The sequence below is a fragment of the Eutrema salsugineum genome, unplaced genomic scaffold (genome assembly GCF_000478725.1).
Source record: "Eutrema salsugineum unplaced genomic scaffold, Eutsalg1_0 scaffold_5, whole genome shotgun sequence".
NCBI classification, from domain to species: domain Eukaryota; kingdom Viridiplantae; phylum Streptophyta; class Magnoliopsida; order Brassicales; family Brassicaceae; genus Eutrema; species Eutrema salsugineum.
The window spans coordinates 8,909,023-8,932,209 of record NW_006256612.1 but is presented as its reverse complement, the minus strand read 5'-3'; the positions used below and the strand labels follow the sequence as shown (position 1 = coordinate 8,932,209).

General features: G+C 37.7%; 9 protein-coding genes across 9 annotated transcripts; 6 read left to right on the top strand and 3 right to left on the bottom strand.

Moving 5' to 3' along the window:
* The first annotated feature begins 207 nt into the window (after positions 1-207).
* On the top strand, positions 208-1,551 carry LOC18993009 (sm-like protein LSM1A). The gene is made up of 5 exons (XM_006416471.2): positions 208-514; positions 665-733; positions 836-951; positions 1,041-1,103; positions 1,274-1,551. The coding sequence occupies exons 1-5, from the start codon at positions 454-456 to the stop codon at positions 1,349-1,351; spliced, it is 387 nt and encodes a 128-aa protein (XP_006416534.1). The 5' UTR covers positions 208-453; the 3' UTR covers positions 1,352-1,551.
* Positions 1,544-2,937, bottom strand: LOC18993007. Its single transcript, XM_006416472.2, has 3 exons — positions 2,643-2,937; positions 2,193-2,314; positions 1,544-2,086 (listed from the first exon to the last, which is right to left on the bottom strand). The coding sequence occupies exons 1-3, from the start codon at positions 2,764-2,766 to the stop codon at positions 1,766-1,768; spliced, it is 567 nt and encodes a 188-aa protein (XP_006416535.1). The 5' UTR covers positions 2,767-2,937; the 3' UTR covers positions 1,544-1,765.
* Positions 2,938-3,139: 202 nt separating this feature from the next.
* On the bottom strand, positions 3,140-4,783 carry LOC18993006 (ubiquinone biosynthesis protein COQ9-A, mitochondrial). Its single transcript, XM_006416470.2, has 6 exons — positions 4,370-4,783; positions 4,171-4,278; positions 3,898-4,059; positions 3,645-3,816; positions 3,487-3,560; positions 3,140-3,406 (listed from the first exon to the last, which is right to left on the bottom strand). Exons 1-6 carry the CDS (start codon positions 4,670-4,672, stop codon positions 3,296-3,298), a joined length of 930 nt encoding a protein of 309 aa, XP_006416533.1. The 5' UTR covers positions 4,673-4,783; the 3' UTR covers positions 3,140-3,295.
* Positions 4,784-5,244: 461 nt separating this feature from the next.
* On the top strand, positions 5,245-6,543 carry LOC18993005 (photosystem I chlorophyll a/b-binding protein 6, chloroplastic). Its single transcript, XM_006416469.2, has 4 exons — positions 5,245-5,516; positions 5,609-5,646; positions 5,723-6,240; positions 6,322-6,543. The coding sequence occupies exons 1-4, from the start codon at positions 5,293-5,295 to the stop codon at positions 6,337-6,339; spliced, it is 798 nt and encodes a 265-aa protein (XP_006416532.1). The 5' UTR covers positions 5,245-5,292; the 3' UTR covers positions 6,340-6,543.
* Positions 6,544-6,742: 199 nt separating this feature from the next.
* Positions 6,743-9,413, top strand: LOC18993004 (probable polygalacturonase). Its single transcript, XM_006416468.2, has 5 exons — positions 6,743-7,355; positions 7,836-7,956; positions 8,036-8,284; positions 8,381-8,534; positions 8,716-9,413. Exons 1-5 carry the CDS (start codon positions 6,882-6,884, stop codon positions 9,239-9,241), a joined length of 1,524 nt encoding a protein of 507 aa, XP_006416531.1. The 5' UTR covers positions 6,743-6,881; the 3' UTR covers positions 9,242-9,413.
* A 4,548-nt stretch (positions 9,414-13,961) lies between these two features.
* Positions 13,962-15,915, top strand: LOC18993003 (protein TIFY 10A). The gene is made up of 4 exons (XM_006416467.2): positions 13,962-14,377; positions 14,735-14,948; positions 15,050-15,348; positions 15,443-15,915. The coding sequence occupies exons 1-4, from the start codon at positions 14,215-14,217 to the stop codon at positions 15,610-15,612; spliced, it is 846 nt and encodes a 281-aa protein (XP_006416530.1). The 5' UTR covers positions 13,962-14,214; the 3' UTR covers positions 15,613-15,915.
* Positions 15,916-17,144: 1,229 nt separating this feature from the next.
* LOC112084113 (glutathione S-transferase T3-like) lies at positions 17,145-18,353 on the top strand. The gene is made up of 2 exons (XM_024153046.1): positions 17,145-18,173; positions 18,265-18,353. Exon 1 carries the CDS (start codon positions 17,251-17,253, stop codon positions 18,151-18,153), a length of 903 nt encoding a protein of 300 aa, XP_024008814.1. The 5' UTR covers positions 17,145-17,250; the 3' UTR covers positions 18,154-18,173; positions 18,265-18,353.
* Positions 18,354-18,798: 445 nt separating this feature from the next.
* LOC112084030 (putative nuclease HARBI1) lies at positions 18,799-20,112 on the top strand. The gene has a single exon (XM_024152288.1). The coding sequence runs from the start codon at positions 18,799-18,801 to the stop codon at positions 20,110-20,112; it is 1,314 nt and encodes a 437-aa protein (XP_024008056.1).
* Positions 20,113-21,116: 1,004 nt separating this feature from the next.
* Positions 21,117-22,131, bottom strand: LOC18993002. Its single transcript, XM_006416466.2, has 2 exons — positions 21,561-22,131; positions 21,117-21,419 (listed from the first exon to the last, which is right to left on the bottom strand). The coding sequence occupies exons 1-2, from the start codon at positions 22,115-22,117 to the stop codon at positions 21,269-21,271; spliced, it is 708 nt and encodes a 235-aa protein (XP_006416529.2). The 5' UTR covers positions 22,118-22,131; the 3' UTR covers positions 21,117-21,268.
* Between the last annotated feature and the right edge of the window lie 1,056 nt (positions 22,132-23,187).

Here is a 23,187-nt window from a genome sequence, read left to right as displayed (position 1 = left end):
CTGACTGTGGTTTTAAGACTTGAGTTTAGTGTAATTATAAATTTATGTATAAAATATTCTGTTCATGAAATTGAAATGGGAGCTTATTAGATCAAATCAAACAAAATGAACCCAAATGATAAAAATGGGTTGATTTGGTAATATATACGGAGTTTTGGACCTTTTTCAAAAATTTTGCCTAAAGAGCTAAACTCATTTTGGGTTGGATCTCGTCTGAGCAAACTTGACAGAACAGAACCGTCCTGAGTTGTCGTCAATCTTAAGGAAAACGACTCATAGATCTCTTAATCTCTCTGTCTCTCTCTCTGTTATCTCGGTGAAAGTTAGGGCTTTTCCACCGTTCCTTGTGGTTAATTATCAAGAGGAAGAAAAGTGGAGATCGGGAATCGTGAAACTGGGAAACTGAGAAGTCAAAAAGGTAAATGCGATTGAAGAGTGAGTTGCAGAGTTCCAATGTCTTGGGCTGCTCCTGATGATATCTTCTTCTCCACTTCTCTTGCCGCATACTTAGACAGTAACTCTCTCTTTCTCTTTCTCTCTTTACTGATTCGCCGTCGATGGAATCTAGAAAACAAAGAAAGATCCTGATTTTGATCCCAATGGTTGATGAAGACCTTCTACATGATTCAACAATCTCCTAAATGTTTTGTTGTGTCTTCTGCAGAGAAACTTCTTGTCTTGCTTCGTGATGGTCGGAAGCTGATGGGTCTACTTCGTTCCTTTGATCAATTCGGTACTTCTTGTGTTCTTTCCCTTTCTTTACTGAAAATCCAGAATCTCAGAAGCGACTTCTCTCAAGTGTTTTGTTTGTTTATCTTTTTTTTTTTTCTTGAAGCTAATGCTGTCTTAGAAGAAGCTTATGAAAGAGTCATCGTGGGTGATCTCTACTGTGATATTCCCTTGGGTCTATACATAATCCGTGGAGAGAATGTTGTCTTGATTGGTGAACTTGTAAGCCAAAACTAAAGAAACCGATTCCTCTTGCATCTGATCATATCAAGTTTCCAGTTTTAAAACGATTTTTTTTTCGTTGCTCTTAGGACGTTGAAAAGGAAGAGCTTCCTGCCCAAATGGTTCAAGTTTCAGAGGCAGAGATCAAAAGGGTTAGTGCAATATATCTTTACTTCCCTTCATTTGTTGTTGCTGTCGCTTCAAATTTCGTTTAATTGGGGGAGCTTCTTTCACAATTCGATCTTCCGGTGGATTTGCTTTGTTTTTGTTTTGTGAATTTGGATTCTATTGACTCCTCAAATACACTCTTCTGTGTAACCAGGCTCAGAAAGCAGAGAAGGAAGAAATGCTTTTAAAGGGTACGATGCGGAAAAGAATGGAGTTCCTTGATCTCGATTAGAAGGCATTTTACCTATGTCTTGCTGCATGGTAGAAACTAGAAAACCTGAAGATGGAGCATACATAAGTTTCTGAATTTATTAGTCATTATGTTAGTTATAGCGTGTATGTGTGTGCAAATGACACTGATGAATCTTCTCAAGTCTATAACTTTAGAATTCTGTAGACCCTCTGCTCTGTTTTTGGAATGAAATCTGTTTACAAATTTGAGTCTTTCTCTTTATTGAACATAAATTCGATCAATTACACAATTCAGAAAAACCAAAGGTAAGAGAGATCAAAAGTGAAATTATTGTAGAACTACAACCTCGTATGGTTCACATGTAAGGAGTTGAAGTAACAAAACGACATAGTATCTTCTTTTAGCGGTAACCAAACCATTGAGCCATTAAGGCAATCTCCTCTAAGGGTCCTTTCACTCCGGGTAAGAGAGCATTGTGATGAGCGACTCGTGTTGAGGAAACCGCGATAAGAGGTCAGAGCGTCTCGCGAGCTCAAAGTCCTCAAACTGGAAAGCGGGAGCGCAGGTGCAGCCGACGAGAGAGAAATGGTTCTCGGAGTCTCTAGGCTCGGCTTTAAGCAGAGTCCCATCGTGAGAGATATGAGCATCCTTTGTTGGAAAGGAACCAAACCAGATGTTTGGAGGGACCGTGTACTGAGGCTTCTGGTCACCTTCAATCAGGTCAGGACCAAGACATGTGAATTTCAACTTCCCATCATCGTAGAGCTCCACTACCTGATCAAGACAACAAGGAGAGAGAGAGGCATATTCATGAACAGAGATTCCAACCAAACCATAAAAGTGGTCTTCTTCACTGTTAGTGGGAAGAGATTCAACTTACAGTAATGGGTTCACCCAAATAGAAGTGCCAGGTTTCAGCCATTGGTATGCGATGGAGGCGAGAAACGCTCCCAGATGGAAGCAAGAAGTAGATACTTGTGCTCACTGCTCTGTCCACCTTGACTGCACAGATTCAGACAGACAAACAAAAAGCATCAAACTTGCAAGATAATCTGCAATAAACCCAACAAGGAATTTGGAAATGAAAATGTTGCTGAATGAACAGTTTAGGTATGTCTGATTTTCCTGGAATCCTGAAAAATCAAAACAAGCCTCTGGAGCCAAACAAATTCACAAATCAAGCATATTATTTTTCTATCAGAACAGGAAGGACACAAATGGTCAATGTTGGAAGCGATGAGTAATGGATTTAATGGATCAAATCAATCGGAGCAATGGTTGCAAAATAAACACGAGTGAGAGAGAGAGAGAGAGAGAGAGAGAGAGTTACAGGTGGGTGGGAGCTGAGAGGTGGAGAGGAGAACAGAAGAATCTCTGAAGGTTTCGGCGAAAAAACCACCTTCTTGGTGAGACCTGAGATTAAGCTTTCCGACGATTTCTGAAGTCTTCACCATCTTTGACGATACTCAATCACTCACTCACTGATCTCTCTCAAGTCTCAACCGTTGTTTAGATTCCAAATCAAATCCTAATTCGGCTATCTTACGTCCAGGTTTCATCCATTTTGGGGTTCTATCAATTTATAACAATCTATCTTCTTTTCTTTATCCAAAATTGACTTTTCTAAAAGCTTTCGGGGTCAAAGTAGAAAACTAAGAAGCTGTCTATCCACCTAACCTCAATTTTTATTAATTACAATAAAACCCCATATGTATGTGTTCGAACGATAAACATCCTTCCCAAATAAACTGTCTAATTGAACTGAACCAAGATTACAACTTTCTTTACTGTTCACTCAAAGACAAACTTAGCACATCACAACTTTCATCAACGTTCCAAACTCGATGGTTTTATTCAAAAGTAGAAGACAAACAAAATGTTTATACACTTTCAAGTCATACATATTATTATAGCATATCTCAACTCAAAATATTGGAGAATCTTAAAGTATGAAAAAGTTTCATTGTATAAAGGTGTCATCTTTCAAAACGCAGAGCTACCACCCCTTCTGGACATCGTCTGCATAACTCCATTCATCAGTCCTTGAACCGATTTCCCAACTCCCGCTCCGATGTCTTCTGCAAAATACTTGGCCTGCAACAATACGTGAATGAAGCTTTCATTCCAGTTTTGTAGCAACAAGAATGACGCATAGCGAGTAAGGTTTTACGTACCTCTTGTATACTTTTCTTCAGATCAAAAGCATCTTTAACTCTGTCATCCAAGAATGCCCATGTATCTCGATACTCTGATCAAAATGAAATGATTAGCAAACTTTAAACTCCTCTTCATCCACATAACAATGTATCCAAGAAAAGAGGATTTTGAAGACCTGGGGAGTCATCGGTAAGCATGTAAATCTCGGTGGTTGAGTAAACTCCTCCAAGAATGGTGCGCTTGACATACCAATCTAAATCCGAGGTTCCATCTCCAACAGCATGCCATATCTCATCAACTAGCATTGCCCGTTGCTTAAAACTGGTTGGGACGTTTACAGGATGCGCCTGTTTGGCCCAAAGGAGATGTGTTCAAAAACAGGACTCGGCTTGACATAATCATGAAACAGAGGAAAGCCCAAAACTTACTTGGATGCTGAGAGCTTGAGGCCATTTTGACATGTAAGGGACCTGCATTTCTAGGCGAATTCTGATGAGCTTGGAGATACGTTCACTAGGGATCAGGTTTTCCAAATCCAATCCAGAGTCTACTCTATCCATAAGCAATTGCAGGCATTCATCCATGAAGAACTGAAACAAGAGTAGAATAAAAACGAAAGTCAACAAGAGAACCACCAAAAAGCCAAAGTTCCAAACAAAACCCACAGAATGTTACTAAAACTCCAGAGAGTAGGCCATTACCTCAACAAGTGCAGCTTCTTTCCTGGAGAAAGACCCTACAATCGAAGGAGACACACCAACATCTCTTGAACCAGCCATCATCGCTTCCTCTGTCCAACCTAATCTCGGCTGCAGAAACTCCCAAATAAAGAAATCAATCGCCTAAAAGATGGAAACTTGAGTGGGAGCAAAAGATGAATCTGGAAAACAATATACCCACCACGTGACGGAGAGAAGCAGAGAGAACACGAGCCTGCTCTTCCTGAAACTCGGCTCTCGGTTTTCTGCTCTCATGTCGACGAGGTCCTTCCCCTGTAGCCGTGGAAGAAGAAGAAGACGCCGTGTGATCCGATTGATTAGGGTTTACAGACTGATTACCCACCGTCGATTCAGTATTACCCATCGACGACGTGCAGAGACGGGAAGTATAAGAGGACGGGTTGATGGTGGACCTGAGCTTGGGGAGGACGCGGTTGGCTGTAAAACCACCGCCGAGAAGACGCTTCGCCGCCGCTCGGTACATTGTCGCCGGAGTGAGGGAGTGAGATTTTGACACGTAGATGAGATCGTTGCCACGAGAAAATTAAAGAGCTTCTTTTGATTCTCCTCGTAACCGACCCCGCTTATTGCTCTTGTGATTGATGATGAACAAATCAAATTGGGGGATTTATTAATTTTAATTACTTTGCTTTTTTCCCAACTGTTTATGATCATTAGCTTAAATGGAGTAACCTTAAGGAAAATTATGCTAAATAACCCCATTGGAGAATTCAGAATCAGCATGTTAATGTTAATTGTTATGGGTCTAGCAAAAAGCAGTTGAATACTGAAATAATTATACATTTTGTATCATTTTAGGCATTTTAAGTTCATAGTAATTTTTCTAGTTCAACCTTACAAATTCAGTAAATATGTCCCTTATCATTTTAGGCATTTTAAGTTCATAGTAATTTTTCTAGTTCAACCTTACAAATTCAGTAAATATGTTAATCCAAGATCTATCCTTCACATCGAACCGTACACGTGTCACGTAACACTGGCTTCACAAATTCCTCTGGATAACAAAGCCCATAACATAACGAGTCCATCATATACAATCACAGCAACAACAAGAAAAAAAGAGCCACAAGAAAATTTACAAAAATGGCTCTTGCCATTGCTTCTGCTCTCACTTCCACACTCGCTTTATCCACTAGCAGAGTGGAAAGAGGACGAGCATCGTTCTGGTCACGCGCCGGGGGAAGGAGAACCGAGCGCGTTGTGGTGGTTCGTGCGGGCAAAGAAGTTTCTAGCGTCTGTGAACCACTTCCTCCGGACCGTCCTCTGTGGTTCCCCGGTAGCTCTCCACCTGAATGGCTCGATGGCAGGTTCGTAAATAACCCTTCTTCTTTCACTTCCTAGCTCTTTTTTTTTTCTCAAAGGAACTTTCCTTTTGACTTGAAATAAACTCGTCTTGCAGCCTTCCTGGTGATTTCGGTTTCGATCCACTCGGTTTAGGTACAAAAACATGCCAAACCCAATCCGGTTTATATGATAAGCCAAATCTTAAAGTAAACCGGTTTTGTTATCACAGGGTCGGACCCGGACCTCCTCAAATGGTTTGCACAAGCTGAGCTCGTACATAGCCGGTGGGCCATGCTGGCCGTAACCGGAATCTTAATACCGGAATGTCTAGAGCGGTTAGGTTTCATCGAGAATTACTCATGGTACGACGCAGGGTCTCGTGAGTATTTCGCGGACTCCACTACGCTGTTTCTGGCCCAATTAGTGTTAATGGGGTGGGCTGAAGGTAGAAGATGGGCTGATTTGATTAAACCGGGATCTGTGGACATAGAGCCCAAGTATCCGCACAAGGTGAATCCTAAACCAGATGTTGGTTACCCGGGAGGTTTATGGTTCGATCCGATGATGTGGGGCAGAGGATCTCCTGAACCGGTGATGGTCTTGAGGACTAAAGAGATTAAAAACGGACGGCTGGCGATGCTTGCCTTCGTTGGGTTCTGCTTCCAAGCTAGATACAGTACTAGTCAAGATCCAATCGAGAATCTCATGGCTCATCTCGCTGATCCTGGTCACTGCAACGTCTTCTCGGTAAGCTAATAATCTTGATGATTTTGATGATGATGACAATATGTGTATTGATCGGCTTTCATTGCTACTTTCTTTTTGCAGGCATTTACATCACATTGATGTGGATTATTATGCGGCGGATATAAAATTGTTATGGCTATCATCGATGTAGAACTTTTGTATATAGTATCACTTTTCATTATTACGTTATATTATGCAATCCATAATTTGAAGATGAATTGATTGTAAATTTTCCAGTATGAGATTCATAACACACGTTTTCATGGTCGATTGTTAAATGCGTTAAGAAATGCTAGTTTCGGATTTATGAAAACTATACGAAGCTGAGAGTTGGTTACTTGGTTAATGTAAAAGAAATTATTCCCTCCCACCACCAATACAAACCTGAACCAAACTAACCGGTAAGCTTAATTTCACCGGTTTAGTTTCTATCGAGTTTCGGCAATTTCCCCTTTACGGGAACTCCATCGAATCATCACACTCACACCAAACTCACCAGCTTCTGACACAGACTAATCAACTCACAATCTTCCGTCACGGACCTTGCGTTTATTTCACAATTTCTCGGCTAGATCTGAGGAAAACCCACCATAACCCACCATAACCCCACCTCATGTTTCTATTTCCCGGAAAATCGAATCATGGTGGAGAATTTGCTTCCGACTCGATTTCAATTTCATCTTCAGAGACTTGACCCTAAGCGTCGCTTTACTTCCCTCCTTGCTTCCCATAAGACACTACTCTTCACATTTCTCTGGATCGCCGCATTCTGTTCCCTCTTCTTATGGCAGCGAACAGCCTACATCGGCGGCTCCGTCGTTGGTCCCGTCGGAGGAGGGAAGTTCACGATTTTCGGCCGGATCAAACCGACCAAGCCACTGCCTCGCCTAAGACCAGTGGTCTTCGATTTGAAGGATTTCGGTGGTGTAGGCGATGGGTTTACGCTTAACACGGAGGCCTTCGAGAGAGCGATGATGTCGATCTCGAAGCTTGGGAGAAACAGCGGCGGAGGACAGCTGAATGTGCCGCCTGGACGGTGGCTCACGGCGCCGTTTAATCTCACCAGCCATATGACTCTTTTTCTCGCTGAGGATTCCGAAATTCTGGGAGTTGAGGTTAGTGAAGCATTTGATTTCTCTTGTATTGCCTTCATTTCCGGAAACAAACAGCAGAATTGATTACATATATCATTTTTCGTCAGATTGTTTGGTGACTGTTACAGACGCTTTAAGCTCTGTTTAGGTCAAAATCTCAGCTACCACTAAGCTTAGATCATGAGATTTTGGATGTTACTGACAGTGTCACTCCAAACCAAATCAGAGTACATTGACTGTGTTTGCTTGATTCTATTGAATGGAGGAACATAATTTAGGAGAATTACGTAACTAAACTAGAGAATAACACATGCTCTATATGGTATGCAAATGAGTTTATCTTAGGTTTAAAATACTAGAGGGTAATCGAAATTGGATCCTAGAGGAAAGGTTTATAAACAGAGGTTGCTCAATGAGAAAATACGAGAAGTTGCGCGAGTAAATGTAGCTCGAGGCTTTTACCTATTAAGACATTGCGTGATTTGTCACTTTAATTCTCAGGATGAAAAGTATTGGCCTTTGATGCCACCATTGCCTTCATATGGTTACGGTAGAGAGCGCCCAGGACCTCGTTATGGGAGCTTAATCCATGGTCAAAACCTCAAAGACATCGTGATAACCGGTTAGTGATTCCCTTCTTTTTCAAATTCATGTTTGTGAAATATGATGATCGGTTAGTGATGAATGGATATAACGAACAGGTCATAACGGAACAATAAACGGACAAGGACAATCGTGGTGGAAGAAGCATCAAAGAAGGCTTCTCAACAACACGAGGGGACCTTTAGTTCAAATAATGTGGTCGAGTGACATAGTTATCGCTAACATAACACTACGTGACTCACCGTTTTGGACTCTTCATCCATACGACTGCAAAAACATAACAATAAGAAACGTCACCATCTTAGCTCCGGTAACCGGAGCACCAAACACCGATGGAATTGATCCCGGTATGTTCATTTGACTTTCTTAGTATCTCTTCTTCGAGTTATTTTGTGCTCGGCAAATTTAAACCCTTTTGGCACCGTGTTTCTTCCCTTACACAGATTCCTGTGAGGATATGGTAATTGAGGACTGTTACATTAGCACGGGGGATGATGCAATCGCGATAAAGAGTGGGTGGGATCAGTTTGGGATTGCTTATGGACGACCTTCGACTAACATTCTTATCCGTAATCTCGTCGTTCGCTCTATTATCAGGTAAAGAGTTTTCTCATTTCTCACGTTTCACTGCAAAAAAAAAAAGGAAAAAGCTTTCATTTTTTATACAGAAAAGGAAACCTTTCTACGTGTTTTTAGGAAATATCCAAATATAACTGACACTTTCATAGGTAAATCGTGATTGTGTTGGGTTAATACGTTTCTATTTATGTTTCGACAGTGCTGGTGTATCAATCGGAAGTGAAATGTCTGGTGGGATATCGAACGTGACGATCGAGAACCTTGTTATCTGGAACTCACGTCGAGGAGTCAGGATCAAAACGGCTCCGGGACGAGGCGGTTACATCAGAAACATAACCTACAAAAACCTGACACTGGACAACGTTCGGGTTGGGATCGTGATCAAGACGGACTACAACGAGCACGCGGACGATAACTTCGACCGGAAAGCCTTTCCGACACTTTCGGGATTCAGTTTTACGGGAATCCGCGGACAAGGAGTGCGAGTGCCTGTCCGAATCCATGGGAGCGAACAGATTCCGGTGAGGAATGTGACGTTTCGGGACATGTCCGTTGGGTTAACGTACAAGAAGAAACATATATTTCAGTGTTCGTACGTGAAAGGACGAGTCTTTGGGTCGATTTTCCCTCGGCCATGCGAGAACTTTGATGTTTACGACGAGGAAGGTCGCCTTGTTAAGCCTGCCGCTGAGTCCAATGTGACGGACATCGATTACGACATTTAAATGGTTTTTTTTTTTTAAACTCTTTCTGTACATAGGCGTCAATTTTGGGACAAAAATGGAAATCATTTGTTTCTTTAATTTCGCTGTTGGATTTTCCTCATTCTGATAAATATAGTTTGTAATTTTAGTTAGAAAATGATATATAAAAACCTAATGGAGGGGTTCTTTTCCAGTATGATAAGACAATGATTTATGATGGAAGAAACAATGGTCGGAAGAAAATGAAGAAATTATCAAATATATTTGTAAATGTTATTCTACCAATATTTATTATAAATTTGATAAGTTTTTTTAGAAAGTATGGTTGTATTCTTGTATCAACGTTTCCACAGAGCTAATTATATACATCGATCATGTATTTGGGCTAGAGAAGTGGATCACAAGTACTGTTGATGCGAGGAATTGTTCGCTACCAACCATTTTGTTACAAAATAGGTCCAACTAATCATCAATACAACTTGATTTTCGATCGGATCGTCCTTGACGAATAATAGATCAGAAGTTCAGAACGATATTGCTTTGATCGAATTAGAGTATACAAGTTTGATAGAATGGATGAATACAAGACTTTAAAACTTATAAATGTTGACGTTTACTGTTGAGAGGTAGAATTTTTATTGGACCGAGCTCGAATTGTAACCTAGCACGAAGCTCAACAACACCAAGGTCGAGAATAAAATAAAATAAAAGTACCACAAAAAATATCTAGTTTATATAATAAAAAATCTTAATTTAATGTCACGAGAAGCATGTTCCACTACTAAAGTTAATTAGCACGGTTTTTCTAACATATGTATATTATATTGTGTATTCTGCAAAACACCGACGACTCCAATAATGGTCACCACCACTACCCATGTGGCGCCTCTTCAACTGTATTTAACTATTTATGTTCTTTGTATTTAGATTATTATTATAATACTTATTTTCCCTTGAAAGTCTAACTAGCGGCATGCGTACCTTTACATGCAACAAAACGAAACTGCCCAACAATTGTTTTATAATTTCCAGAAACTTCATGTGCGTATTATTTTTTTATACTTTTTTCAAAACTTGTATCCGTTATATCATTGAATGGTACATCAGTATTTTAAAAGCATATACAAACGTGGCTACGTCTGAACTAACCTACCATTAGCAAAGTCAACCATATAGGTGATTATTTTGAAAAAAAAGTATTCCCCTTAAAAAAAATAAACTCCTAAACAAAAAGAAAGGCTTGCATCTGAATAATAGTAATATAGTATTAGACATTAAATTTCTGATAAAACAAGGACTACAAAAATATGATATAATACAAATAAATTAATGGTAAACTCAAATGGTGCATGCATTATTAAAGAAGAAGAAAAAAACAAATAAAATTGGACACGTTACTCAACTTGCCTCCCGCGGATCTGTATTCCTTCCCCTAACCACTACACGCATTTCCCACGAGTTTGACCGATCTTTTTCGTTTAATCTGATCCTATGTACTTTAATAGTTTTTACTATATGCTCCATATATAGCCCACGTTTCATATCTTACAACTTCTAACCAATAAACTCAAATTCACTCGAATTTTATCTTTTTTTATCAGTCAAAAATATATCTCGATTTATATATCTAATCCTCTTGTGATAAAGTTTCCATCAAATATGTAAAAGAAAGACTCGTTCCATTTGGATTTTTTCTTAGTCTTAGTCCTTGTTCAAAAAGTCAGCCGTCTAGTCGCTTAGTCGGCCGCCTAGGCGCTAAGCGATAGCTAACCGCCCCGACTAAGTGCTAGACAGCGTTTCTAGGTAATTTTCTGATTTTTCACCGTTTAAAACCGCTTAAAATCATCTTAAATCGCATAAAACTGTCTAAAAACTCATTAAAAACAAAATTATTGTTTAATTTTTAAAATTCATTTAAAAATTTTTAAAATTAATTTAAAATTTTTTTAAAATTTAAAATTAGTCCAACTTTATTAATAAAAATTTCATATTTTCTGAAATCGGCCCAAAATCAGCCTAAGTAAGTTCAAGCTCCAAAATAATCTAAAAAAACTAATATAATTAATTAAAAATTAAATATAAAATAAATTAATTAAAAAATTAATTATCTATTAATCAGCGATTAATCACTGACTTTTAATTTAGGCGTTAGTCGGAGCTCGTCCGCCCGCCTACCGTCTAGCTATTTATTAAGCACTGGATTATATATTAACTTTTTGTCGTTGCATTGGAATGCTTTTGGGATTTCTATGGGTTGCGTAGCAGCATAACACAGCTCCTATCCACTGTTTTGTCGAGAATATAAGAATCTCCCCCGCGTAGTTTTAAACTAACTAAAGTTGGACACGTGTTATTTTAAATTGATGCAGACAACGTGCACTTGCCTGCCTCTTACTTTCTGGTTTCCTCCTTGTTTTGTTCTTCTAGTTTTTTTTTTTGCTTTTTGTTTTTCTTTTAGATTTTTCAATTTTTTTGTACTTTGTTTTACTATTTTTTTGGAGTATTATTTTAGAACGCATAACAACAAAAACGTGGTCGACGGAACATGTGGATGGTGAAGCTGTCTTCAATTGGTGGCACCCACTCACAGTTTGTTAACGCCGTGAAGGTTTGCTCCGTTCCCGTTTATCAGTCAGACGATCGTACCCTTGACATATGGGATTAGTCGCATTTGCCGGATATTGATATTATTAGTTGTAGGTCTTATTTATAAAATGACCATTTCATTATGTGTATGAACCATCATTTTGTTCTTCGTTACGTGTAAAACTTTTGATTAATCAATTAAATTATCATATTGTTCATGGCCTTAATCAATTGTGACGGTTAGAATTGGGCAAAATATCCGTTATATTTGCTTCAATCCGTTATTCATCTCGATTCGATCCAAAAAATCTGGATATCCGTAATTTTATAGAGCAAAGCAAATACTAAAATTTAATATCCGTTAAAAACGGAGCAAATCACAAATACTAAAAAAAATTAAGACGGGTATCCGCTCCGCTCCGATATAAATATATATGTATATATAGATAGATAATAATTCATATAAAATGTATAATTATTATATATAAATATAATTTTTATGAGTTTTTGTTTATAAATTTAATTATTATAAATATTAAAATTAATAAGTTAAAAAAATATATTTTTTTAAAGAAAATATTATCATTTTTAATTAAATTTTGAATTTTTTTATTTTTTATTTTATATATATTATTATTTAAATATTTTTTGGGCCGGATCGGATATCTGGAAAATATTTAGATTTTTGGCGAATATCCGGAAAACGAATATCCAGATAATTATGAAGCGGATACGAATCATAAAAAAAGATTATCCGGCCGAAGCGGAATGAATCACAGATATCTCCAAAATCCCGGATATCCGGTCCGCGACCACCCCTATTGACGGTCGGCTTGGATTTTGACTTCAATTTTTAGCTTCTGCCACATTTAATTACTAATCAACGACTCGCATACTCTAGTTGTTATTATTTTTTCTTTTTTCTTTATATACAAACATTAATTAGCTTGTATCTTTGCATGGATCACGCGTTTTGTAAACTTTATGATAACTATATAAAAAATGTCCCCAGTATAATTATACTAATTTACTGTGAATTAACAAAATGCCATTTGAGGCTTGACTGATGACTTGTAACGCGTTTTCGTTTATTTTCTTTTTAATGAGCTTCCTTTTTCCATATTAGATAAAAGTTTTTTTTTGGACGTGTTTGGTTGATTTCTTGTTAGAATTAGATACCAAAATTTGCTCACCACAACATTAATAACACAAAAATTAACATTTATACTTACATGCATGCATCAACCATAGCCAGTAATTATAAGTACTTCATTAACAATGTTGTTAAACACACCTGTATAATCTTCTTATATAAGACGGTCTTTTTACCATCTTCAAAATGATCAATCATGATTAAATTTACAGTGGAAATATTTTAACCATAAAACCATAATAAATTTTCTCGAATGGTTCTACCAAATTAATTTATATATTAAATACGTGTAAATGTTGTCTTTTAATTGTAAATAGATTATAGGCCAAGCATATATATTTTTATAGTTTACTAAAAATATAGTGTTTAAACAAATGTTTGTTCCGAAATGTTTACTTAGTGGATGTCATATTAAGCAAATAAAGATTTTGCAACTGCAAATTTGGAGTGATTTGTTCTCCATACATAAGTTAGAATATTTCATAACAATGACTTAAAACATACGCTAATAGACTATCTAATCCGCAACAAATGAACTTTCCGATACACCATCTGCAGAAGAAATTACAAATAATGCAATTGGCTTGAATTAAAAACATTAATTACCAAAAAACGGTTCTTGGAAACAAAATTTACTATACTATAGAGTCCTCTTTGTTTTTTTTTTGTTCTCACTTGCAAGTTGCCAAGTTGCAAGCTGCAATATACTTTACATTGTCTGGTCTCTGGTGTTTGGTTTGACTTCTCGTCATACCTGCGAACAAACCAATAGAAAGGTAATACTAGTAATTTATCATCGTGAAGAGGGATAAAATTGTAAAATTAAGGGAACGGAAATCGTTGAACGTGGAGCAAAAGTGAACCGAGACACATTCTCCTATTTTATTAGTAATAAAGAAAAACACGTGTTTTTAAAGGGCGCACAATTAGATAAAGTAAATAGGGATAATTAAATAAATATATATACAGTATATATATTTGATAATGGAGGTAGGAGGGAGGGACTCTGCAACCAACCAAAGGAAAAGAAGAAAGTTTTAAAGAGACCTTCCATTTCTCCCTCGTGACAAAACGCAATTTGCAAGACAAAGCAAGAAGAAGAGAAACTCAAAACTCAGTTTCCGATTCTCCGATTCTCAGAGAAAGATAAAAACTCAAGTTCAAGAAGACGATTGGATTTCTGCTATTAGAGAAACTCGTTTTCTCATTCTGAGTGTGTTTGATTCGTTTCTTCCAAGCTTTTTTGTTGTTGTTAATGATGTCGAGTTCTATGGAGTGTTCGGATTTCGCCGCTGGTCGGAGATTTTCTGGGAAGCCGAGCTTCTCGCTGACTTGTAGTCGATTGAGTCAGTATCTGAAAGAGAACGGTAGCTTTGGAGATCTGAGTTTAGGAATGGCATGCAAGCCTGAGGTCAACGGTAAGAACCCTTCTCTTTTTGTTCTAGATCCAGTTTCTTTTTTTCCTTCGTTTTCTCTGAGTTTGGATTCATGAGTCTTTCAAGAATCTTGAAATCAGATAGAAGCAATTGATAACCTGTTGACTGGAAATAAGGCAGAGGAACCGGTTTCGTATCTAGGTTCTTAGCGTTTTAATCTGGAAATCAAAAGCTAAAGCTTTTCTTTAAATTGGGAAATTTCAATTTTTTTAACAAAATTGGGCAATTTCAATATATGGGTTCAAAGAGAAACAAAGGTTTTAACTTTGCTAAATTTGTCATTAGAAAAAAAAATGTTATGGGAGAGAGATATCTTAATTTTTTGGATCATATTTGCAGGAAACTTTGGCACCTCACGTCAGCCCACAACAACCATGAGTTTATTCCCTTGTGAAGCTTCCAACATGGATTCCATGGCGGCTGCTCATCAAGATGTTAAGCCCAAGAATTTGTTTCCTCGGCAGTCAAGCTTTTCTTCCTCGTCTTCCTCTCTCCCCAAGGAAGATGCCCTCAAAATTACACAGACGACTACTACTACTACTACTACTGCTAGGTATGTTGTTTATTAACAAAAAAGAATCTCATGTCCTAAAAAAGCTAAGATTTGTTTCTGATCTTCTTGACTAATTTTTATGTTGATCAATTCTTGAACAGATCTGTGAAACCAGAGCCTCAAACTGCACCGTTGACTATATTCTACGGCGGGCAAGTGATTGTGTTCAATGACTTTTCTGCTGAGAAAGCGAGACAAGTGATGAACCTGGCGAGCAAAGGAACCGCTCATAGCTTCACTGGTTTCACATCTAATGTCAACAACAACAACATCCACCAAAGTGTTTACACTCCTCACTTAGCCAAGAATCAATCCGAGATCACAAGCAACATCGTTTCTCATCTCAAGAAAACCGCAACACAAGACCCAATCCATTCCTCCTCAACTCCAATGGCATGCGGTAATTTTTCTCAACCTCTTTTTGTTTCTATTTAAACCGTATTTTCTTAACACACAGCTTCTAACAGATTAATGTTCCTCTTTTTGTTTTACAGAACTTCCAATTGCTAGAAGAGCTTCACTCCATCGGTTCCTGGCGAAGAGAAAGGATAGAGTTACGTCAAAGGCGCCATACCAATTATGCGATCCAGCTAAAGCGTCTTCAAAGCCTCAAAGCAGAGACAACAACAATACCTCTTGGCTCGGTTTAGCAGCTGAAACATGAAGGATATTATCAGCTAAACCACCACAAACCGTACCGGGCTATTCTTTTGACGTTGCATCAATCAATAAACAAGTTAATATAAAAGCTCCTGCGTTCATGGTTCTTAATTATATATGATTCTACAACTATTCAATTATTTAGGGAAACTTGATATATTTGTATGTATTTGATTAATGATTAGCAATCAATTCTTGTTAGTGTCTGTGTGAAGTTTGTTCTTTTTTCCTAGGTATTGTCTGTCTAAATCCCCTGTCTCTGGGTTATCTCAGAAATTAGTTTCGTATGTTACTGATTTTGTAAGAACCAACAAATTTTGTTGACGACCATACTTGTATCATTTAAATCTCTTTCCTAATCTCTTTCCAAAGTAGTACTCTTTAACCTCGAACAAACAAAAATGGTTCAACAGTCTTTTTTAACCTACTACTCTAAACTTTATTTAATCACATGTTAATTGCAAGCAATGTGTTCATAGGACTTATGAGTTAGTAGTACTTAGGGCATCTCCAACGGGAGTTCGCCAAAGGTTCATAAGGGAAGTTGACTGATTTTTTTATTATGTTTTAATCGATTAAAACGAAAAATTTGATGAACCGGTTCACTGCAGAGGATCCGAAGGAGCGGGTTCATAACACACGTGTCGACAGCTGATTTGTTGGCGAGTTGAGATAATTTTATGGAAACTTTTTTCTCTCACTTCGTCTCGAAAATTTTCATCTCTCATCGATGAAAACATGCGAAACTTTCTTCTCTGCAGCGATAATCGTCGATGGCTAATCGGAGAGTTTAACGGCGAATTTGTGAGGGCTTCTCTTCCTACTGTGTCAAGGTATGTCTTCGACTCTTCTTTTTGGAAATCAAATGACTTGAAAAGCTTGGATGGTTGTAAATTTTGCTTAGGGTTTTTCGATTTGGGGAAATTTTTGGTTGAGGGTTTTATTCTAAATTGAGTTTAGTGACACATTTAGAGTCTGTTTGCGATAACTTATCCATGCGGATTTGGTATTCTATCTTTTACATACTCGTAATTAGGGTTATCGATTTGATTTGCTTGTTATCGAGGTTTTTTGTTCGATTGTTTAGAAGCTGTAGGGTTTTTGTTCGATACATTACACGCTTGTTGTTATTGATCGTTTTGTGCGATTCTATCAACTCTATACTCGGAATTAGTAACAACTCTATACTCCGTTTTACACGCTTTGTTATTAATGATTCTGATACACTTACCGTTTATTATGTCTCTCCTAACATTTATTTCATTTCTGCGAGGCCAAATGGAGTATGTAACTGAAATACCCATGAAGTTAGGAGTTTCCAACTAGAAGTGAAGCATTTTGAGTGTCCTGGTTTGCGACAGTTAATAAAGGTTAGTCTTATTCTTCCCTCTTTTAGCTAAGTAGGTGGTTTTCTTAGTAATGACGAGTATGGAGTTGGTTTTCTTATTAATGACGATGGTTTAGGTTGCTTGGTAAAGTAGGTTAAACATTAATTGTCTTTCATTGATTGCCTTAACCGTTTTAAACATTTTCTTCTTCCATTTAAACCTGTTGAAAGCTCATTTCTAAACACACCTCAGTAACTCAGATACCTTCTTCTCCTTGTAAAACACATCTCAAACACTTGTTCCCTAACTCCCAAATGGATTCAACAAATGGTTTTGTTAATCACTCTTTTGTGAACCTCCTAACTAGCCAAGAAGATAACCCTTACGGTTACTCGCAAACCATAGATCTTAGGTCTCCTGAAGTGCCACGGTTTAGCAGCCAAGAAGATCCAACTTTAACGCAAGAGGACCGAAGTGTTAGGCGGAAGTGGACACCACTTGAAGATACTGTCTTGATCAGTGCATGGCTAAATACCAGCAAAGATCCGGTGGTTGGCAATGACCAGAAAGCAGGCGCATTTTGGAAAAGAATTCAAGCATATTTCAATGCAAGTCCACAAGTGGTGGGACTACCAAGGGAGGCCAGTCATTGCAAGCAGAGATGGGGAAGGCTTAATGACCAAGTGTGTAAGTTTGTGGGGGCGTACGAGGCGGCTTTGAAAGAGCAGTCGAGCGGACAAAATGAAAATGACGTTGTCAAAGCTGCTCACCAAATCTTCTTTAATGACCACCAGTTCAAATTCGGACTTGAGCACGCGTGGAGGGAACTACGCCACGACCAGAAATGGTGTTCAGCATCGGCGATTAAGGATGCTGAGTTGAAGAAAAGGAAAAAGTTTGGAGACTCATCAGTTGAAAACCCTACTTGCCAATCAAAAGGTCATGGAGACGACTCACCAGTTCGTCGTCCGGTTGGTGTGAAGGCAGCCAAGGCTGCGAAAAATAAAAAAGGTAATAGCCAAAAACCGGATGATGTAGACAAGGGAAAAGGCCTCTTGCAGGTACAGTCCATGTTCGAGCTTAGACAACAGGACATGGATTACCGAGAGAAGCTTTCAAATCGAAAACTGCTTCAGTGTCTCCTATCCAGAATCGAACCACTAACTGAGACTGAATTAGCTCTTAAGGACAAAATCATTGCCGATCTTTTGTCATAATGTGGTTTCTTTGGTCTATGGTATGTACTGTTCAACTCTTTTGTATGTTTGTTTTCCATTACGATATGTTATTGTTGAAATGGTTTTAACGATATGCGTTTGTTAATGTAGGTGCAAAGACTGAGAAAACTGTGGAGGGGCCAAGTTGGACCAGTGATCGTGACAAGTACTATTGGTTTTTTCTTTTGCTCACCACAAAATCATTCCCGTGAATGTATTATCCTGACTGAGTAGTAGTTTTGGTTTTTTCTTTAGGTGACCACCAATGTTTTCCCGTGATTGTATTCTCGTCACATTGTGGTTTTGGTTTTTTCTTTATGTGACATTGTGTGGAAGTGTGTCTAAATTATTGTAGGTCACCACAAACTTATTGTACTTCTCCCTTTATATATGTATTGTTGTTGGCTTTGGTTCCTTTACATGTCGTCTCTTCTTTTACATCTCTCTTTCAGTATATCTTCCTTTGCCAAACTTCCCATCGTTTCTTGCTCTAAAACCAATTCCATCGTTTATTTTCATCCTTTGACCAAACTTTCCATCTCACACTTCTCATCTCTCTCCTTTCTTGTTCTAAAAACCTAGTCATCGTTTACTTTCTTCCTTTGTCAAACTTCTCATCTCACACTAAACCCAAAAACTGAGAACATGGCCTCGTCATCTAACAACTTTGGCGATGATCATTTTGATGATATTTGTGATGACACATTTGACGAAATTTGTGATCAACATTTCGACAACGTTTTAAGTTCTTTTCTTGAGGATCAAGCAAGACCTAAACCAAAGAAGAAGAAAAGAGCTTATATTGAACGACACCGCGAACAAGGCCACAACCGCTTGTGGAACGACTACTTCAGCGAAGATGCTACATATCCCCATCATTTATTCCGCCGTCGGTTTAGAATGAACAAAACTTTGTTCATGCGAATTGTTGAACGACTCTCACAGGAATTCCCTTTTTTCCAACAAAGGAGAGATGCTATCGGAAGGCTTAGTCTATCTGGATTACAGAAATGTACGGCGGCAATTCGAATGATGGCATACGGGAGTGCGGCTGATGCAGTTGACGAGTACCTCCGGCTTGGTGAAAGTACGGCAATTTCATGCTTGGAAAATTTCACCGAGGGAATAGTTTCATTGTTCGGGGATGAATACCTAAGAAGACCGACACCAGAAGATCTTCAACGTTTACTGGATGTAGGACAGGAACGTGGATTTCCAGGGATGATTGGGAGCATTGATTGCATGCATTGGGAGTGGAAAAATTGCCCTACTGCTTGGAAAGGGCAATATACCCGGGGTGCAGGAAAACCAACAATTGTCTTAGAGGCGGTGGCATCATACGATCTTTGGTTTTGGCATGCCTTTTTTGGACCTCCAGGTACTTTGAACGATATTAATGTTCTTGAACGTTCACCTGTATTTGATGACATTTTACAAGGACGAGCTCCAAGAGTCAGGTTTTCTGTCAACGGACACGAGTATCGTTTGGCATATTATCTCACCGACGGCATTTATCCGAATTGGGCTACTTTTATCCAGTCAATTCATCTACCTCAAAATGAAAAAGATTCATTCTTCGCCAAATGTCAAGAATCCGTACGGAAAGATGTCGAAAGAGCGTTTGGAGTCTTGCAAGCACGATTTGCCATTGTCAAGAATCCGGTTCTCATTTGGGATAAGAAAAAGATAGGAAAGATTATGAGGGCATGTATCATATTACACAATATGATAGTGGAAGACGAGCGAGATGACAAAACTCAATATAATTTATCAGAGTTTGAACAAGGTGAGGGAAGCAGAACTTCACAAGTCGATATGGATTATTCAACTGATAGACTCACAAATCTGCACAACATGATGGGCATTCGTAATAAAGTTCGTGATAACCGAACCCATCACCAACTGAAATCTGATTTAGTTGAACATCTATGGTATACATTTGGATCAACTAAACAGTAGAATTAGCCTTTTGCTGATTTCTAAGTTTGAATTTGTAATGTGTTTTTAAAATTTTTAATTTTTTGTATTTTTTATATATTATGTTATGCTTTGCTAATTATGTGTTATGTTAAATATTTTATTTCAATAAAAATTTCGAAAATATAAAGTCAAATAAAAATATTAGTTTTTTATCATGATGAACTCTAAAAAAAAGTTCAGGGTTGGATAAGTTAAAATGGTAAGGTTCTTCATTTTACACCAAACTTTAAAAAATTGCAAAATATTCCCCATGAACCCTATAGTAAGTCTTAGGGTTGGAGATGTCCTTAGTAGGTGTAACAACAGCTAAAAAAAACAACGTGGCTCAACCAAACCTCAAGAAAGTAGAGACTATAGATAATACACAATTACATTTACATAAACACCAAATCACGATCTCTATCTTCTTCTATCATCACTATCTCTCTAATCATTTCGATTTCTATTCAACAACAAATGGATTTATGTACAAGATTGTCTTGGTTCTTGGAAATCACTTCGGAGAATTTTACTTTATAGGACAAATTTTCGTTTGATACACCCGATTGGTGGAACTTACTTGTACATGTACCTGGAAGTTTCTCCTTACACAAGCAAGCAACATGTAATCACTGGATTCAATACCGAATTATATAAACTCCTTCCTAGCTCGGCGACACCCGTATATGTTTTCTTACCACAAATTCTTTATAATCGTTTCCTTTTCATTTGTTTAAAATACAACGAACCATCCTTTTGAAAACACATTGGTCTGATATAACAACATGCCCTTTATCGATGTATTTAAAGTGTTTTAGATTTAAACCGATCCAATATCAATCTAACACCAAAGGAATCAGAATAAAATTTACTTTGGGTTTAATAGTTTTTTTTACTTTCACATATTTGAACCGAAAAAGATTTATTAATCGAAACCATGTCCCATTAACTCATAATAATATTCTTTTATTATTTTTTATTACTGATTGTCTGATTATTATGCTAACACTAGAAAATTTCTTGTCTTTTCTATCGAGGTTTTTGTTGTCTAGTTATACAAAACTCATAACGATATATGTCTTTATGACAAAGAAAGAAGTATAAGAATTTTGAGGTAGCATCAGCCAATCAATCAAATCTCAAAATTAGTAAGTTCCTATATTACGAATATTCCGGCGGAATTTTTTTTTCGTCCGGCGGACGGAGAGTTCAAAAACTCAACACTTGCCGATTTTTGTTGTACGTTTAGATTTTCCTCCAATATATTTACCGATCTACACTCTACACTGCAAAATCCTTTATCTCCTCTGCACATTCAATACCAAAGAAAAAAAACACAAAATTAATCAATCTTCAGAAGCATCATGTACGTTTCGCTTTCAATGAAGTTTATAATGTAAAGAATTTCATGATTTTTTTGTATAAAAAGGCATATTGGAGGCGCTTACTTGTACATGTAAATGTCTTTGCCTTGAAGTTTCTTCTTACACAAGCAACACAAACTCAAGAAATATGGAGTATCCCTTAATACCTCCCTCTTCTTCGCCGGTGATTTGTCGGCGATATCCATCGATTTATCCCATCTACGATCACTGTCCGATCGATTCTGACAAAATTCAAACTCGCCGTCGTTGTAATAGACTCTGGTCACGCCATCGCGACTCGTGACGCAAGTGTATTCCTCGGAGAGATCAATCTCAATCTCCGCTGGGAATTGGAATCTCCGGGCACAGTGAACAGAGTTGAATCTATTCGAACCGGACTCAGAGTAGCAAACCAGGTTTTGTCTCGGCGAAATTTGGTGCCGATTGATCCTGAAGATGCCGGATTTCTCGAGTTCGGCAACGATTCCTAAGCCAATCCCGCCGTTATCGTACCTCTTCGACCTACCAGGCGACGGAAATTTCATATCTAACGGACTTTTCGGACTCGCCGTGAAATTTCCCGGCGAAATAATAATTGATCGATTTCCCGGAAGAACCATGTGGGAATTGCTTAGTAGCATAATCGATAATTTAGAAGTTGTTTTTGAGGAGGAAGGAAGAGTAGTCGAAGAAGGAAACCTTATAATAAGAATTTGCTGATTATCAAAGTCTCTCAATAGAAAGAAGATAAAACGGAGAACCTACAGAGTTAGCCCCACCGGATATCCGCATTTTTTACGGGTCGGATATTCGCATTTTTCTATTAAAAGCTCTTTACGTTATGTACCCTTATAAAACTCTTTTTTTTTTTTTGGATAGTTTAACCCCTTTATAAAACTCTTATTACTGCAGATTATATTAATAACTATTTTTGTCATCTACATCGTTGATTTACTAACGAGATACGACCCATTGCGTATTTTACATATTCATATTCTTTTCGTATCAAATAAGCCTATTTACAAATTTTAAGCGTGGCTAAGAACAATCATTTTGGTTTAGACAAATTATCTCATAGTTAAAAAAGAATGTTAGATTATCTATTGAATCATGTTCCAATTTTGTTCGTTAGATTAGCTCTTGATTTTCAGTGCCTTAATCTATATTTTTAAGTAAAACGTATAGCTAAAGGAAATTATGTCAAAAGTGTTTAAATTTTTATCTCTTCTATTTCTTCTCCAAGTGTAATGACAAAGAAGAAATTCAAGATAATTAATCACTTTTTTTTTTTGATAAACTATATCTGATTTGGTCGGTTCCGGTAAAAACACACCGAAGTGCTATAATGTGGACTTTTCCATGATTCAACGGTTCAACGGATACCATGAGCTTCGAACGAACTCGAGTCAACGAGCCATGAGATCGATAATTAATCACTATTATGTTCCAAAACAAATATTTGTGGTTTTACATACCTTGAAACATTGACTATCTATAATCAACAGTTTCAAGACAAAAATTTGTGATTTTACACCATCTCTTTTTCTTTTTCTGTGAGCTGATGTTGATAAATAACAAAGTTTAAGATTGATTTGTACTTGGCAAATCGGTTGATTGTAGTTGCCTTATTAGTTGGAATGGGCCTGAAATACTATTTTTGGGTTGAGTCGTATAACTATGAAAAATTCGGTCCAATACAAGCCACCGGAAT